Source organism: Carcharodon carcharias, chromosome 7, assembly GCF_017639515.1.
Source record: "Carcharodon carcharias isolate sCarCar2 chromosome 7, sCarCar2.pri, whole genome shotgun sequence".
In the NCBI taxonomy this organism is placed as follows: Eukaryota; Metazoa; Chordata; class Chondrichthyes; order Lamniformes; family Lamnidae; genus Carcharodon; species Carcharodon carcharias.
The window spans coordinates 38,953,008-38,969,476 of NC_054473.1; the positions used below are offsets into that span (position 1 = coordinate 38,953,008).

A 16,469-nucleotide genomic window follows, 5' to 3' on the forward strand; every position below is an offset into this window, starting at 1 on the left:
AATGCCAGACAGCACCACTATGAGAATTGTCCAATTCCAATACACAAAATCACCATAAGAACAACATAAGAACTGCAGTAGAAGCACTGACTACATTAAAAATATCTTCAAAATAACATCCAGTCCATAAATCTGGTACTGCTAAGAAATAATAGCAATACTTTTCTGTGTGATGCATGCAGAAGGATACACGTTGATTGAAGTGTCCTACTGATGCCAAATAAAGATTTATGTAAAAACTAGAGTGCCTAGTCAAAATCAATATGGGTCTAAAAAGGCTTGACCATGTCCTAACAAACCACTGCTGAAAATAAATCTCTGAACCTTTCCCTTTAACCTTTTGATGATGATCTTAAATTTATGCCTTTAAGTTACCTATTTCCAATTCATGAACTAAATAAAACAGTTTTCTCCATTCAATTGATCAAATACTTCCTCTTAGCTTCTATTATAAATGCCCAGATGTTCCCTTCATAACAAAAACTTCCCATTCTCGATATAATCTTAACAAATCTCTATTGCCTTCTCTATCTCCTTGGCATCCTTCCTAAATTATGCATCCAAAATGGATACAAAATACCAAGACCGTTTAGCCGGTGATTTGTATAGTTTAACATTCTACCTTTGCTTTTATATTCTATCCTTCTATTTACAAACCCTAGAATCACCCAGGCTGTCTGTAAAATAAAACTTTAGTAACATATCCTTGATTTGTACTTGAGCCCTTAAGTCATTTTGCATATCCGTTCCTTTTAAAATTTTACGATTTCATTGCATCTTTACCCTCATCGTTATGATGGCCCATGAGCTTTTGGGAAAAGCCTATATTTTATGTTGGGGTGATGGTCCCTTTAAGAATGACGCATCACTGGAAGATGATTTCTGGTAAAAGGCAACTTGCTGCTAGTAATTGATCATGTGACGAAGCTGCCTTAGAGAAAAACAATGTAAACAACAGTAAAAATGGTAAACAAGGAGTTAATTACAGGGGGAATAGATTCCTGTAGGTATGGTTCTGTTTTGAAGCAATTTAGTTCAGAACAAGATGGCTGCAGAGAACATTTCCTTCAAGCTAAATTCAGCTGAAATTCTGTGTATTGGCTAAAAGGGTTTAAATCTTTTGATAACCGAAGGACTCTAGTAACAGTGAGTTGAACTTCTGAGAAAGCCAAGTGGAGAGAGAGAGAGAGAGAGAGAAAGGGAGAGAGAGAGGGAGAAAGGGAGGCAGAGGAGAGAGGAGAGAGCTCCTAGATACATCTTACAAGATTCCAGAGTTAAAGAACATTACAACCTAGATAGTTTTTTCCCCTAAGTGTCTACACTTAAGGCACTCACGATGCTCATGCTGAACTTGGAGTCTACAACCATGGGGTGTGTGAAGGAGACTTGAAGGGATAACCTTGCAGAAGCAAGCAGGGGCCCAAGAAATCTCAATCCTCATTGGAATCATTGAAATAGTACTCAGGCTAAGTGGTTAATCTTCCAATTTCGAATGAGTATCTGATGAGTTTTTTGGGAGGTGTGAATCAAATAGGTGAAGGGGAGTCAGCACAGATTTGAGAAAGGCAAATCATGTTTAAGAGCTCTTTGAGGAAGTAACAGTGTATTCATAAAGAAAATGCAGTGGATTAAAATAAAATCAGAAAATGCTGGAAAAACTCAGCAGGTCTGGCAGCCTCCGTGGAGAGAGAAACTAAGCCAACATTTTGAGTCCAATATGATCCTTCTTTGAAACTTGCAGTGGATGTTTGTATGGATGCTTGTGTGGATTTTTCAAAATGTATTTTTAAAATGCCTCTTCAAAGATATGTTGTTGAATTCAGGTAGATGATATCAAATGGAATGTAGCCCATGGATTGACAGAACACAAGACAGTAATGATTTATAAATCAAATAATATTACAAAGTATTTCATTATACACTGAAGATTTAGCCACCTGCTTGTTTTTAAAGACTAATTTTCTCTTGACCTCATTACTTCAGAAGGGAGATTCGTTCTCAATATTTCCAACTGGTGCTCAGTGACAAACAAATGGCAGCAACCATTCACTACACTTGCCCACATACTTTCTATGGGGTTTTGCACGTGAATTTACTGTCATTAGGGGTCCAAAATAGTATGGCACCCTCTACAGGGGATTTAGCACACGTGTTAACAGAGCAAGCAATAGTACCTCCTTAACCAATCAGACTGAGGAATCACTAATGGGCAGCACAGATCCCGAACGAGGAACTTTCTAAATCAATGCCAAAGTACATACAGAAAGGAAATTAAAGCAAGGAAAACAAGGATGGGATTCAGAAAGATACAAGAAGCAAAAATAAAAAGTTCAAAAATAATTACTTAAATTATTTTTTAAAACCTCCAACAATAATTAAAACCTGAAGGAATGAGACTTAGCAATTATAGAAGTTAATTTTCAATGTTGCAGAGGTCATCTGGCAGTAATAAGGACTTCATTCAAGATATTAAAAATTTACTTCTGCTGGAATGGACAAACCCAAAATATCCTGGTGAGTTTAGTGTGCATTTTTAAGTGTGTATTAGCAGAGCAACTCTATGCCATTCCATGTATTTCAATGCTGAGTCTCTTGGCGAGATACTGTTACAGTGCAGCTTCTGGAATAACAGGGCAACTTAGACCAAAACTTCCTGATTTCACATTTAACTGCACATGCATGGTTGCCAGAAGCTGCTATCTGATTTATAATTTGAAATCAATGAGTGCTGTTAGCTTTATTGTTATTTTTAAAAAAAATGCAGCCTATGATAGCTGATGTGCTCTTGGGGGGGAAAAAAGCCTCTATTTTGTATTGTAGTGATGGTCCCTTTAAGAGCTAGATTTCTCTAGGATGAGATTTCTGGTAAAGTACCCAGCTGCCATTAAATGATCATGTGACCAGTTTGCCTGGGAGAGAAGCAATACAGGAATAAAAGGCCGACATAAATTCATTACAAGAGTGTGATTCCATGTTCAAGAACAAGCTGGTTGCAGAAGTGAAAATATCTTTGAAACAAAGTTCAGTTGAAATTGTGTGTTGGCTGAAAGAGTTTTAAATCAAGAGAACGAGGGAGCAAAGACAACACTTAAGATGCTAGTGGTGCCTATGTTGAAGGGGGAATTTGCAATCATAGGATGGTTGGAGGTGATTTTAAAGAAAAACCTTGCCAGAAGAAAGCGGAAGGCCCAAGGATCTTAAACCTTATACGAGTATTCACTTACTCTTCCAATTTTTGCTAAGTATCTGACTTGAGTTTACTGGGGATGTAAGTCTAATGGGTGTAGAAGGGAATGTGATTAAGGAATTTGGTTTAGATTATACATAATTGAGTTCATTGTACTTTTATTATCTTTAACGTAACTAACCATTCAAATTCTTTGAATTCGGTGAAATAAAATTCTTTTGATTTAAACCATGAACCTTCTGGTTTCATTCTTTTAGTAAATACCTGCGTTTTCAGATTCTAAACAAATAAAAATGCTACTGATCTCTACCAAGATCATAAGTCCAATATAGAATAATAAGACAAAGTTGACAACATCCTACAACAGGAATCGCAAACCTTTCCCTCGGGAAGGTTAAATAAATCAACTAAACAAATCAGGTAAATAAATCAGGTAGAACTTATGACATAATTATATTGCAAATTGGCAGCCACAATCGCTAGTGGATATATATGCTAAAGTGTAAAACAATGTACTTGTATTTATACTGTAGTAGCACTTTATATAAAATAGCAGTGTGAAACTACCATTGATGATGGCAGGCCACAACAAATCAAATTTTAAAGATCCTTGTAGCTGTAAGAAAACAGTTATTATTCTGGTGTTTACTGATTTGATTGTGTGTGTTAAGACTCCTCAAAATGCTGAAATAACTATCATACAACACCCTCAGATCTCCAGCAATGCTGCTTATAATTTGGCAGCTCAAAGGTGTGCAAGATCAATTTCATTCCAAGATTGATTTCATTTTTCCTCACTCCCGTTGGGAAAGTATCCACTTTCTGCTTGGTTCTTCTCCCCTGTGGCATAATCGAGATCAACTGTGTGGGAAACTGCAAACACAAAGCTGCATCCTATTGCTTTATACTATAGCTGGTGTAACTGGGTGCAGTATCGGCTCAAGACATTTGATGATGAATAATTTTCTTTTATTTCAATATGCTTCATGAAGTTGATATCAAGCTATAAAGTAAGCTAGTTCTACCTGGCAGATGTAGAAAAATTGATTCATACATAAGCCCGTGCTTCAAGAACAAAGGAACTTTTGCTTTAGCCTGGATAGCAAATGTTAGAAGTTCAAAATGTCAGATTGAGCAAGGTCTGTGATTTCCAGAGTAACTTGATGATTTCTTCTGCACGAGCATACAGCACTGCATTTCAACTAGCATTGCCCAAGGATTTAATAAGATGGTATTCCTTTTTCTATTTTATTTGGAATGTTTGTACTTTAACCAGTAACTGAAGATGAAAGCAAAACATGGAAACAGAGTAGAATATAGCTGTTGCAATATAAAAGAGGACTGGAGAGGGGATCCCAGCAGAGACACAGATGAAGTCCCTTCACATGTGAGATGACAATGACAGTGAAGAGCTGGCATTTCTCAATTCTTTCAAGTGGATAATGGACAATTCATTTGTCCACAAAGTGAGGAAAAATTGTTACTTTCAGGTCACATATTTGAACTCACATGAAGACCATTACCTTACTGCAACAGTTCCTGTAGGAATATACTCTTTTGCTATAGTTACTAAACCGCTCTGACTCAAGTCTAATATGTTCTGAAGACAAAAAAGAATTTTAAGGATTTTCCCCATATAGCAGGACATTTTTTCTGGTGTCACATTTTGTCAGAAAACCTATGCTTCTTGCTGTCAAATACCACTTGGGTGGTAGGTTTTCTTTATGTAATAACAATCAGAATTCCTCTTTCTGTAGGCCACTAGCACTTAACCCCTCTCACTCAATTAGCATGCAGTCAGTTGGGTTGGCGTGTGGAGAGTTCAGAACCTCCCTCCCATATGGGACTTTAAATGTTCATCGTATGGTAAAGAAAAGGATCGAGTTTTTAACTGCGACAGCTGGTACAAGAATCTAAGCCTGCATGGCCACAAAGGGGCTATCAGAGTGGTTTTCCTGAACCCAATTCCTTCAGTTTCCAGAGACCTGAGAGGAAAGGGAGGAACTTCATTCAGTGATTTTCCCAACCAGGGAATTAGCAGGCTGTCAAGAGCTAAGGCCCTGCAACGTCAACCTTTGAAAATTTTTCATCTGGGGCTCCCTCAAATGTTTTACTGAATAAATTCACTTCAAGGTGTACAGCTGATGCACAAAGACCAGAAAGGTCCCCAATTTAATTTCTAATCTCCATAGACACTAAAATTGGCCTCCGTGCTCAGTTAAACGTTGGATAAAAATCTTGCCATGATCACTTTCCACCAAATTCCACAGAGAAAATTTGACTTATTTTTGTGCACATGGGTGGGTATCGATGGCAGCATTGGAACGGTGTCATTGCTGCATGAGCAAAATGCAGCCAGCCAACCACAATCACGCAGCAGCTGTCTGGTCAACAACCTGGGGGTGCAGGGCCCATCCAATGGACAAGTGAGGGCGAGCCACAGGGCACCGAACTTGTCGACACCTGACAGAAAGGCACAACTTTAAAGGCCTACCAGTCCTGCCATGCTTAATCGGACCACCACAGCAGCAGTCCTTAGGAAGCTTCTGCCTCTAGTCTGCACCTCTGTCACTGAGGTCAAGACCCCTGAAGAATCCTACAGGCTCAAACGAGAACTCAGAGATGCAAACCAGGAGGCAATGTGGGCAGCAATCAGGTGGCCTCCTTGATGCCTCCCTGCAGGTTCTCTCCCAGGCTGCAAGGGCAAGGCAGGAGGGCCTTTTCCCAAGGGGACGGCAAGAAGAGACCTTGCCATCTGACCAAGCAAGTGTGGACAGAGTCTACAGAGATGAGATGAGCAGCTTTAGGGTCACCCACCCCCCACCTTCGCTCCCTCAGGGTGAGTTCTCCATACCACTCTTGCACATGGCAACACAAGTTGGGGGAGGAATGACCACCCAGAGGGTGGCAAGGGAGTGCAGCAATAGCAGATCCCTTCAAATGCTTGGCTGCCTCTCAACAGGAGGCAGCTGTCTGCCTTTGAAACACCATGAGTGTGGATGTATGTCAGAGGTGTTCAGGAGCCTTCATCATGGGCCAAGGGGATGCCACTTGCTTCAGTGTTGTGCTAGGCTTCGTGGGAAACTTCAGTGTCCTCCTTCTGCTTGCAAGAAAAACAGGCCCAAAATAACAAAGGGACAGCCCAAGGTTGGAGGAGGCATCCACAATATTCAATCTCTGATGTTGACAGAGGAGGCAGCCCTGGAGCTGGCTCGCTTGGAGGAATTGCACAATTGCTGATGGCGAGACATGAGTGTCAGCCCAACAGAGTGAGGAAGCATAGCACCCGTATTCACCACTGGACACATGGAGCTCCACATCAGGCATCGTTGGGATGAGGAGACGTGAAGCCTTTTAACACTACATATTTTTGTGTTCTCTCATGCAGGTCTAGGCAATCCTGAAGGATGTGCAGCTGGAAAGCGTGGGTGTCATCTATCCACCTGTGAGGAAGAGGCAATATCCAACGGGTGCACTGTCACATCATTTCCCCCACACCCTTCACTGGCACATGTACTTTCATGTTGGTGGGACTGCACATGATTAGATTCAGGATCACAAGCTGTTGAGCCCATCATAGGCGTGTCAAAGCAGTGGACAAAGGCAGTGACAGTAGAGGTCGCTGACAGTCAGAGCACTGTGGGACACCAAACTCATACTGACTTCCAGGCTGGTGACATGCTCTGATTTCAGCAAAATGGCACCTGCTGGAGCTGCAGTGTGAGGTGAGGGAACGCAAGGTGATACTGCCAGATGCTAAGCACATCCATGTGCCGATGATGAAAGAGTCAGGAGTACTGCCATGTCTCAGATGTGTGCATGCATGGCTTCCTCCATGATGAGGCTGGTGACCTTCATTAAGAGTCAGATCTAGCAGATTAATTAGTGGATGCCAAATCTGCAGGCCGACCTGCATCCCATCACCTTGCCCATGAACTCAACCCAGTGGTGGCAAGCTGAGAAGGAGAAGAAGCAAGTCTACATCAGTTCTTTGTCCTTCTCTGGTCAGCAGGGAGGTGCAAGTGTACCTTTAAAGGGAGGAGGGGTGGCTGCATTTGGCTTCTGGGGGCTCCTCTCAAGGTGCTAGCAGTGATAACGGCAGGTCCTCAACCCCTCAGTCCAGTGGCTGCAATGACAGGGGAGGGTCCTCCACCTGTGCCGCCAAGTTTATCCTAGTCGATGGGGCAGCCCGATCAGCTGTCTACCTCCAATTCAACTGTGAGACAGGGGTCGCACCTCCTAGGAGCACTTGTTCAGAAGAATACTTAGATGCACTGAGGATTCATGGGTGTTTAAACTTTGCACTTAAGCCCTGGTAGAGTAGTGCGAATAAATCTGTGTCACAGTTACTGTAGTTAGTCATCCCTGCGTTTCCTGCTGCCTTGTCAGATGTCATCCACACCCTTGCTCCCTCAGTGTTTGACCAGCTCCTCAGCTGCATCAATGCATGCTATGTACCCACACACTAGTAAATGGATGTGAGATGAATGAGGTGACAGCAGTCCGCATTAAAATAAGTCTTTATTGCACTAAAGTGCATCAGGGTCACAGGAACTGGGTATGTATGAGAACCTCTTTTCATGTCTGTCGTTGTCCCTCATCTCTGGTGCAAGGGGTTCCTCATCCTGTACTGCCTACTCAGCAGCCTCCTCCACATCCTCCTCGTTGGATGAAGAGTGACAATCAATGATGTCCTCATTCTGCAAGGCCTCTCCCCCTTTGCAATACTAGATGGTCTGCTATGCTCTGCACAATCACAATACATGAGCCCCATGCTGGCGAATACCGAAGGGCTCCACCAGATAGGCTAAAGCACAAGACTCTCATCTTCAACAGCTCAACGGTTGCTCAGGTGGCCCCATGGCAGGTAATGTACATTATCTCTGCTGCAGTACAAAGGTTCCTCAAATTCACGAGGAGCCATGCCTTCAATGGGTAGCCCTAGTCCCAGAGAATCCATCGCTGAAGGTGCACAAGGGGTCTGAAAAAGCTGTGGCGTCTGGGACTATCGAAGTATGTAGGTGTTGAGCCTACTTCCCAAGAACCATGGAAACACCTGAAGGATCATCAGTGGTTGCAGACTAGTTATACATCAATGGATGGCTGGCCTGTTCATGGGAGTTTTGATAGCTGATGACACCCTACACCTGGAGGAATCCAGCAATGGTCCCCACTCCAATAGGCCTCACTCCTGACTGTCTGGACTGGTCCAGTAGAGCGGATAGTCATCGTCCCGCCCGAGCATGGAATTGGTTATCTCCTTGCTGCAGCAAGGGGCCATGCCTGGGAGATCCCACACATGTCTCTTCAGGGCCATGGGCATTCGATGTCTGCCAAAGCCAGTGTCTCACCTCATTCTGCAGCGTTTTGCCAAAGTCAGTTACAGACTCCTTAGCGAGCCTCAGTCTTCACTGACATTGCTGCTTGGGCATCTGCAGATAGTTGAGTCATGTTCAATACACTGTCTGCTACAGATAGTCCCTTCTTTGCATGGCAGGCTGTTGGCCCTCCACTCTGCACTTCTTCAACTGGCCTTCTTGCTGCTCCTCTTGTTTCTGCTGTGGAGCTGTTGATGCTTGGTCCTCCTTCCCACTGTACTGCTCCTCCTCGGCACAGGATGGTCCCACAAAGACTGCGTGTATCATTCCCACGTCACTTGTTCTCTTTCCCTCTCATGTGCTATTCTCGCAGTTGACCTCCCCAGAGCCTTCTCCTTGCCACTCCCTTTTAATGACGTGCCGATGGCCCTCTGCATCCCTTGCAGGCCCCCCACCACACGATGCAGCTTCCATTCTTCAAGGTCACTGGTGTCTGCCTTCCACTCTTTCTTACCAGTGAATATTTTCACATTGGCTGGCTTCCAGAGACGGCACTGACGTCACACCTCACTGCCACCACCTTTAACTAGTCAGGGATATGAAGCCATGATCTCTGTGCATTGTTCATTATATGCATGATGCCCCATAAAGTTATATTCAAGTGCATGCAAATTCAGCTAAATTACCTTCTCAACTTGCCAGATTGATGCCCGGGGAATTCTGCCCCCCATCTTTCCCTCTGGTCGTGAAATGCGGGGTTCCAGACGAGAATGTCCCCTCGCAATTTTTCATCTCACCCGCCTCCTACCCTGCTTTTCCAGGACCATTAAACATCAGCCCAACATATTTGGATGATGGGAATGTACAAGGTCAGGCTCAGATGCTTTCCCTGATAATTTGCTTAATAAATTCGCAAGTCAACAACGATACTTGGGTACATTGCCAGACAGCTGCTGTAACCCACAGTAGTATGCTCTAGAACTTTTTTGTATTTGTTCGTGGGATGTGATTGTCACTGGCCAAGCCAGCATTTATTGCACATTCCCAATGGCCCTTGAGATGGTGGTGATGAGCTGCCTTCTTGAACTGCTGCAGTCCATGTGTTGTAGGAACACCCACAGTTAGGAAGGGAGTTCCAAGATTTTGACCCAGTGACAGTGAAGGAACGGCGATGTAATTCCAAGTCAAGATTGTATGACTTGCAGTGGCGTTATTCCAATGTATCTGCTACCCTTGTCTTCTAGGTGGTAGGGGTTGCTGGTTTGAAAGGTGCTGTCGGAGGACCCTTGGTGAGTTGCTGCGGTGCATCTTGTAGACAGCACACACTGCTGCTACTGTGCGTCGGTGGTAAAGGGAGTGGATGTTGAAGGTGGTGGATGGGGTGTCAACCGCTGCTTTGTCCTGGATAGTGTCGAGCTTCTTGAGTGTTGTTGGAGCTGCTCTCATCCAGGCAAATGGAGAGCATTCCATGATACTCCTGACTTGTGCCTTGTAGATGGTGGGTAAGCTTTGGGGAGTCAGGTGGTGAGTTACTTGCTGCATAATTCCCAGATTCTGAGCTGCTCTTGTAGCCGCAGTTTTTCTACGACTAGTCCAGTTCAGTTTCTGGTCAATGGTAACCCCCAGGATGTTGAAGTGGGAGAGTCAGCGACCGTAATGCCATTTAATATCAAGGGTAGACAGTTAAATTCTCTCTTGTTGGAGATGGTCGTGCCTGGCAATGGTGTGGCATGAATGTTACTTGCCACATCAGTCCAAGTCTTGTTGTTATATGGACACAGGCTGCTTGCGTATCTGAGGAGTTGTGAATGGTGCTGAACATTGTGCCATCAGCAGCAAACATCCCCACTTCTGACCTTATGATGGTGGGAAGGTCATTGATGTAGTAGCTGAAGATGGTTGCGCCTAGGACAATACCCTGAGGAACCACTACAGCAATGTCTTGGAAGTATTTCTCAAACAGGAAACTGCACTAACACACTGAAGCTCAGTTCCCATGATGATGATCAAATTGATTGAACACAGGAGGTGGCCATTTGACTTACCGTGCATGTGCCCTAATTTCTTTTTAAGAAAATTTCTGTTTTGACCCACAGTCCTGAAAAAGGAGCTCAAAGATGCCTGATTCACAGATCTGAACAAACATATAAAATTGAAGAACGCTGATTAGACAAAGTGCTCTAATTGAAGACTATGGATCTGATTTTACCCTGAGGTGTAGTAATAATACCTTGAATAGTTATACACACAGAATTATTTTGAACCATAAGAACCTTTCTACAACCACACCCCCACTCCACCTCTCTCTCTCTCTCTCTCTCTCCGCCCCCCACACACACACCTTAAACCAGCTTATATTTCAACTCTTTCTTGGACTTGATCTCAAGTTCTGTCGAAGGGTCATGAGGACTCGAAACGTCAACTCTGTTCTTCTCCGCCGATGCTGCCAGACCTGCTGAATTTTTCCAGGTAATTCTGTTTTTGTTTTTGTTTTGGATTTCCAGCATCCGCAGTTTTTTTGTTTTTATTTAGAACCTTTCTGTGGCTTCTCTGATGGTTTGCAGAAGTGTAACTTTTTGATACAGTTGTCTGTGTCACACATACTCTTTCGAGTGATGACAAGCATCATTGCCAGACAAAATAACAAAGATTAGAGTGGGAAATCACCGATGCAAGTCCTAATTCTGTACAACTGGTCTGTTCGTTGTTACAATAGGGAGATAATGCTGAAGACCTACAGTTTACAATCTTGCCAAGATCAGGGAACGCTGATGGGATACACAGTGCTAAGAAAATCACTAGAAATCATAGGTGTGGACCCGCGTCCTACCAGTCTGGGATAATTAACTGGTAAGATATGTATTGTTTTGACAGTAGTCTACCAAGCCATCATTATATATTTGTTGGGGGAATGAAGGGCTCTCTATCACCATTGAATGGGATTTTCTTTGCCACTTATAGGAAGAGGTCTTTAGAGGAAAGTTCATAAAACAGATGCACATTTCTGTCGATATTTTGATGACTGATGCTTCAGGAAATAATTGTAAAATATTGACACTGGCAGCCTGACGGATGTTCGACATTACTGTTTCAGCCAACTTGCATTTTCAAATCTCCTTCAAGGAAAAATGTTGATAAAAATGTACAAATACATATTTGTATTCCAGTGGAAGGCACCAATTCCAACTATGTGACAGAGAAAGTGTGTCTGTAACTAAAATCAATTTTAAAGCCAGAATAATCCAAAATATTTGCAAATTTTCTATTTGAAACTAACAGAATGTTAAGATACTGTAACTAGATAGCCCAGCCTAAAATAGAACATGTTACTTCTTCCATGCTGTCAGCTCTGAAAATGCAAAAATAAACAAAAAGGTAGAATTGGTAATGCATCACTAGAGAAAATGAATAAATGGAGCTCATTGCACACTAAGATAGTACAATATTCTATTGAGTGCACAGCTGTACAGAAATTTTTGCTAGTGGAGGTCAAGTATGTACATATGTGTTCAAATTGTCAGAGTGGGAGGGGCAATAACCAAGGTTAGCACATCACTGAAGAGCTAACATTTATGAAGTTGTAAATATTTGCACCACACATCTTCTCAGCCATCAGTCAGAGATTGTTAAAAAAGTGGCTCCCCTGTCAATCGCAATAGCTGTTTTAAGGAATGCATACTCTCAGTCAATAATTCATTTTTGTACAATGCAATGAAAAGCTGCTTTTGGAAACGAGATTTAAATCAGCACGACAACACAGCCATTATTTCATTAGCCCCTTAAAGTATTTCAATCAGAATTAAGGCCTCAATCTTCAAATTGTGAATGACCATGATTAGTATATTGGTGGTAGCAAGTGATAATACCGTTTGTTTTTTTTATTTGGTCACAGCCATTTCTTCAGCTATTTACAGTCTTCCCACTCCACCCTCATCTAAAATATTAATAAATTGCATACTTCTACATCTGCCACTTTATTGTCAATTGTTTAGCAAAGGCAAATGTGGGTAGCTATAAAGAACAACATTTTTCAAAGATATTTTGGTTCTTGATGTAATGCATATATCTTGTGCATGGTATGGTTGCTTGGAATAGGTAGGGCCAGAGAGAGAGATAAAGGCCATCTACTGATAGGTACATGCTCCAATCTTTAGCAATCTAGTGGATCCACTCTCCGTTCTCAGCATCACTATTTTTCAATTCAAAGCTCCAATCAGGATTTCCAAATTTGGTGCTGATTCTTGAAATTCATATATTGAAAAATCTATAACTTTATCAAAGATGCCTCGTGGTAATCTAAATTACTATTTTTTTTTATTCATTCATGGGATATGGGCTTCGCTGACTGGGCCAGCATTTAATGTCCACCCCTAGTTGCCCTTGAGAAGGTGGTGGTGAGCTGCCTTCTTGAACTGCTGCAGTCCATGTGGTGTAGGTGCACTGTGGTTTCTCTACAATCCACTGGGGCCAATTTTAACATTTTTCACTGTAAATGCAGCAACGGAAGCCTAAAAATGGCTTGGGTTACTCACTGACCCATTTACACTGGCAGGCTGCTTGGGTAGCAGTCCTTGCAGGGCTGTGAGAATGATCACCTAATTCAGGTATGAAGCTACCTTTAAAGGTGCAAATTAGGGTTTAGAACATGAGATCCCAATTATAATTCTGAGGTAGAAATAGGCAAAGTGCGTGGTGCCAACACTCAACCCAGTCGTACTAGCGTTGAGAAGCTTAAACAATAATCCTTAAAGGAACAGCTAGATGCTGCTCCAAAAACTAAAGAAACTTTCCACTTGTACTACTGTGAGGCCAAAAGAAGCAGGAAAGCACCCCTAGCCACCCCCAGCAGCACCACAGAAATATTCCCCATCATCGCTAGTCCCATTTTTACCATCTCCTAAAACATAGAAGTCATGTAGACATTCTGCAATTCCCTGACAGTCTACAGTTATGCTCATTTGTTATTTCATAACAATAGGGGTGTCTTACAGGTCTAACACCAGTGCTGCTAGCTTAGCGACTAAATAAATAAAATTCCATTTTTATTAAATGTAATTCTTGGATTTTTCCTGGCCCTTTGGGGATTGAATTGCACCACTTAGCTTCTTTTTTCATTTTACAGCTTTCTAGGGGCTAAATGAGAACCTTATGGTGAACCCCATAAAAGTGGTGTCTGCGAACAGCATTAATAATTACAGGATGTCATTTAGCTTAAATTTATATTTTTTAATCTCTTGCTTAATTGCTTGAGTTTAGGAATGTTCAAAATAAAAGCTGGAAACAAACCAGATTTTTAAATTGGTGATAAAAACTGCCCTTAAGCATTTTGTGCACTGCAATAAAATCATATTTATTGAATTTTATATTTGTACAAGTGTCACTTCCTGTGCTGGATAGAAGGTCGTGTTTATTTTTGGTGAGTATATGACAGTGGGTGTGTCAAAGAATTCTCAGGGAGGTTGGGGTCATCTTGTAATTTGTTATGAGAGTGGTAAATTGGCAGTGTCATAGTTGGGTGGGGGTAGGTTAGGGAATGTGGTCGGAGGGCTGGAAGGAGCAAAGTAATTTCTCCCCATTTAGTGCAGAGATGAGGAAAAATTTCTCACACAAAGAACTGTGAATCTCTGGAATTCTCTACACCAGAGGGCTGTGAATGCTCAGTCATTGAATAAATTTCAAGATGGATATTGATAGATTTCCACAAATCACCATACATCTGCCACGGATTCCATCTCCTTTCCTGGCCGACATCAAGCTAAATCAGACTATTCACAATTTTGAATTTATTTTGTATCTACTTATTGGTAACAAAGTTAAAAGGACTACAGGGAAAGGGCAAGGAAGTAGATTAACCGAGTTGTTCTTTCAGAGAGCCAACAGGGACACAGCGGGCAAAATGGCCTCCTTCTCTGCCTTAATCATTCTATGATCCTTTGACTAAAGGATGGCAGCTAAACTTACTTCAATTTTCAATCTTATTTTGCCAAAGTGAGACAGAAAATATTGGCTAACGTATCCCTTCCAATCCATCCTGAAACAATGTGAAGAGGGAAAGCGTCACTAAACTTTCATTATTTTTTATTGGAAGAAAAATTTAAATGCTTCAATAAAATATAGCAAATATTCTTCCATTAGATATGTTTCATCTGAAAAGTAGATGTTTCAGAAATGCTTATTGTAAAATGTTAATTTTGTTTGATGCACAAATGCCATAATAAATATGAGTATTGCTTCAAGGGTTACAACATAATCCATTACCTTCTCTGATAAAGCTTCTTCTAATGTTGCCAAAGCTGTATCTGTATTGCTGGAATCTGTCTGCAATGACTTAACACGGTCTTTCAAATTGTTAAGTTGTTTATCTTTGTCTTTAAGTTGTTCCTGAAGATTTTCTATCTGTTGGAGAAAACAAATAATGCATCTTAGTTTAAATATGTATTTCCTTCCGTTTCACAATGTATACACAATATGTGCATCTGAAACACCAATAGATTATTTCCTGCCATTTATCATCAACATAATTAGGAGTCAACTGGGCCACAGGCACCTAAAATTTTTTTTTTTAAATCTATTCTGTTACCTTATGTATTAACCATAAATATTAGAAATTACAAATCACCTCCAAAATATAATAATTCATAGGAATAATATATTTTTATAACAATTGATTAAACTGGCAGGTTGGAGATGTGTACTGGGATGAAATCCGGACCAATGAAGCTTGCATTTACAAAAATGATTAACTTGGTTCTATCACTTAAATAAGGGCAAGGTTTGTTTCAATGCTTCATAGATGCATTTCTTGTAAATATAAAACAAAATCAGAAATACCTGGAAAAACTCAGCAGGTCTGGCAAGTATTTCTGTTTTTGTTTTGGATTTCCAGCATCCGCAGTTTTTTGTTTTTATCTTGTAAATATATAACAATTCAATTTATATTATTAAGTCACAGAACAATTTTGATTACAGTTATGATATTTTTTGTTATTTCCTTTCTTCATTTGAAATAATTTCCTGGGGCAATTAAATAAATTTAATTGAGCACTTTAGGCAATCTTTGAACAAAATACATTTTTAGGATCTAGGACTGTTGAGTCTTGTGAATAAGGTTAACATGTCCATATTTTTGGATCACCTTTCTTTATATCACTTTAAATGTAGGCAACAATAATTGACAATTTACCAACAAAAAAAATGCAAACCCATTTATGGAACCTTGTAATCGCAAACTGTTGTGCAAGCAGCAATGAAAAATTACAGTAGCTAATTTGCAGGATATAATAGTTGCACACCAGTTGTTAAGAATTTTCCATTGTTCTCATACTTTTAAAAAGTCTCTTCTTTTCTAAGTTTTCATGTACAATGTAAAAAAACACAGCAAGCTGGCCTGTTGCTTTGAGGTCTGTGCGAATGCGCCCAAGAATCAGTTGCCAGGAGGTGACTTCACAACAAAAAGAGTGTAAGTTGGATGAGAAGAGATACCTGCCTGCCATCCTTCTCCCCAAATTACAGAGTTAAGTTTTTTTTCAGTCATTCACAGAATGTGACTATCAACAGCAAAGTCAGCATTTATTGCCCATCCCAAATTATCCTCAGAAAGATGGTGGTAATTTGTGATCTGGAGCAATCCACGTGGGGATGGCTTTCCTACAACATTGTTAGAGGTGGAGTTTCACGATTATATCACAGCAACAATGAAGGAACGGCAGATGTTTTCCAAGTCTAGATGGTGTGTGACGTGGCAGTGGTGATGCATTCCCATTCATCTATTGCCTTTGTCCTTCTGGAGGTCGCAGGTTTGGAAGATGCTGTCGAAGAAGCTTCGACAAGTTGTTACAGTGCATCTTATAGATAGTACACACTGTAGCCCTGGTGCACCACCAGTGGAGGGAATGTATGTTTAAGGTGGTGGAAGGGGTGCCAATCATATGGGCTGCTTTTCCTGAATAGTGTTGAACTTCGAG

The 16,469-nt window shown here is 41.3% G+C and overlaps 1 protein-coding gene across 5 annotated transcripts in view; it reads right to left on the reverse strand.

Annotated features, from left to right (window-relative positions):
- LOC121280155 (ERC protein 2) overlaps nucleotides 1-16,469 on the reverse strand; it is an 859,042-nt gene that overhangs the window by 429,037 nt on the left and 413,536 nt on the right. For all 5 annotated transcript variants that reach the window (XM_041191852.1, XM_041191854.1, XM_041191850.1 and 2 more), the window contains one exon: nucleotides 14,764-14,901. In XM_041191852.1, the coding sequence (XP_041047786.1) occupies nucleotides 14,764-14,901 (138 nt within the window). The remainder of the gene's footprint in view (nucleotides 1-14,763; nucleotides 14,902-16,469) is intronic.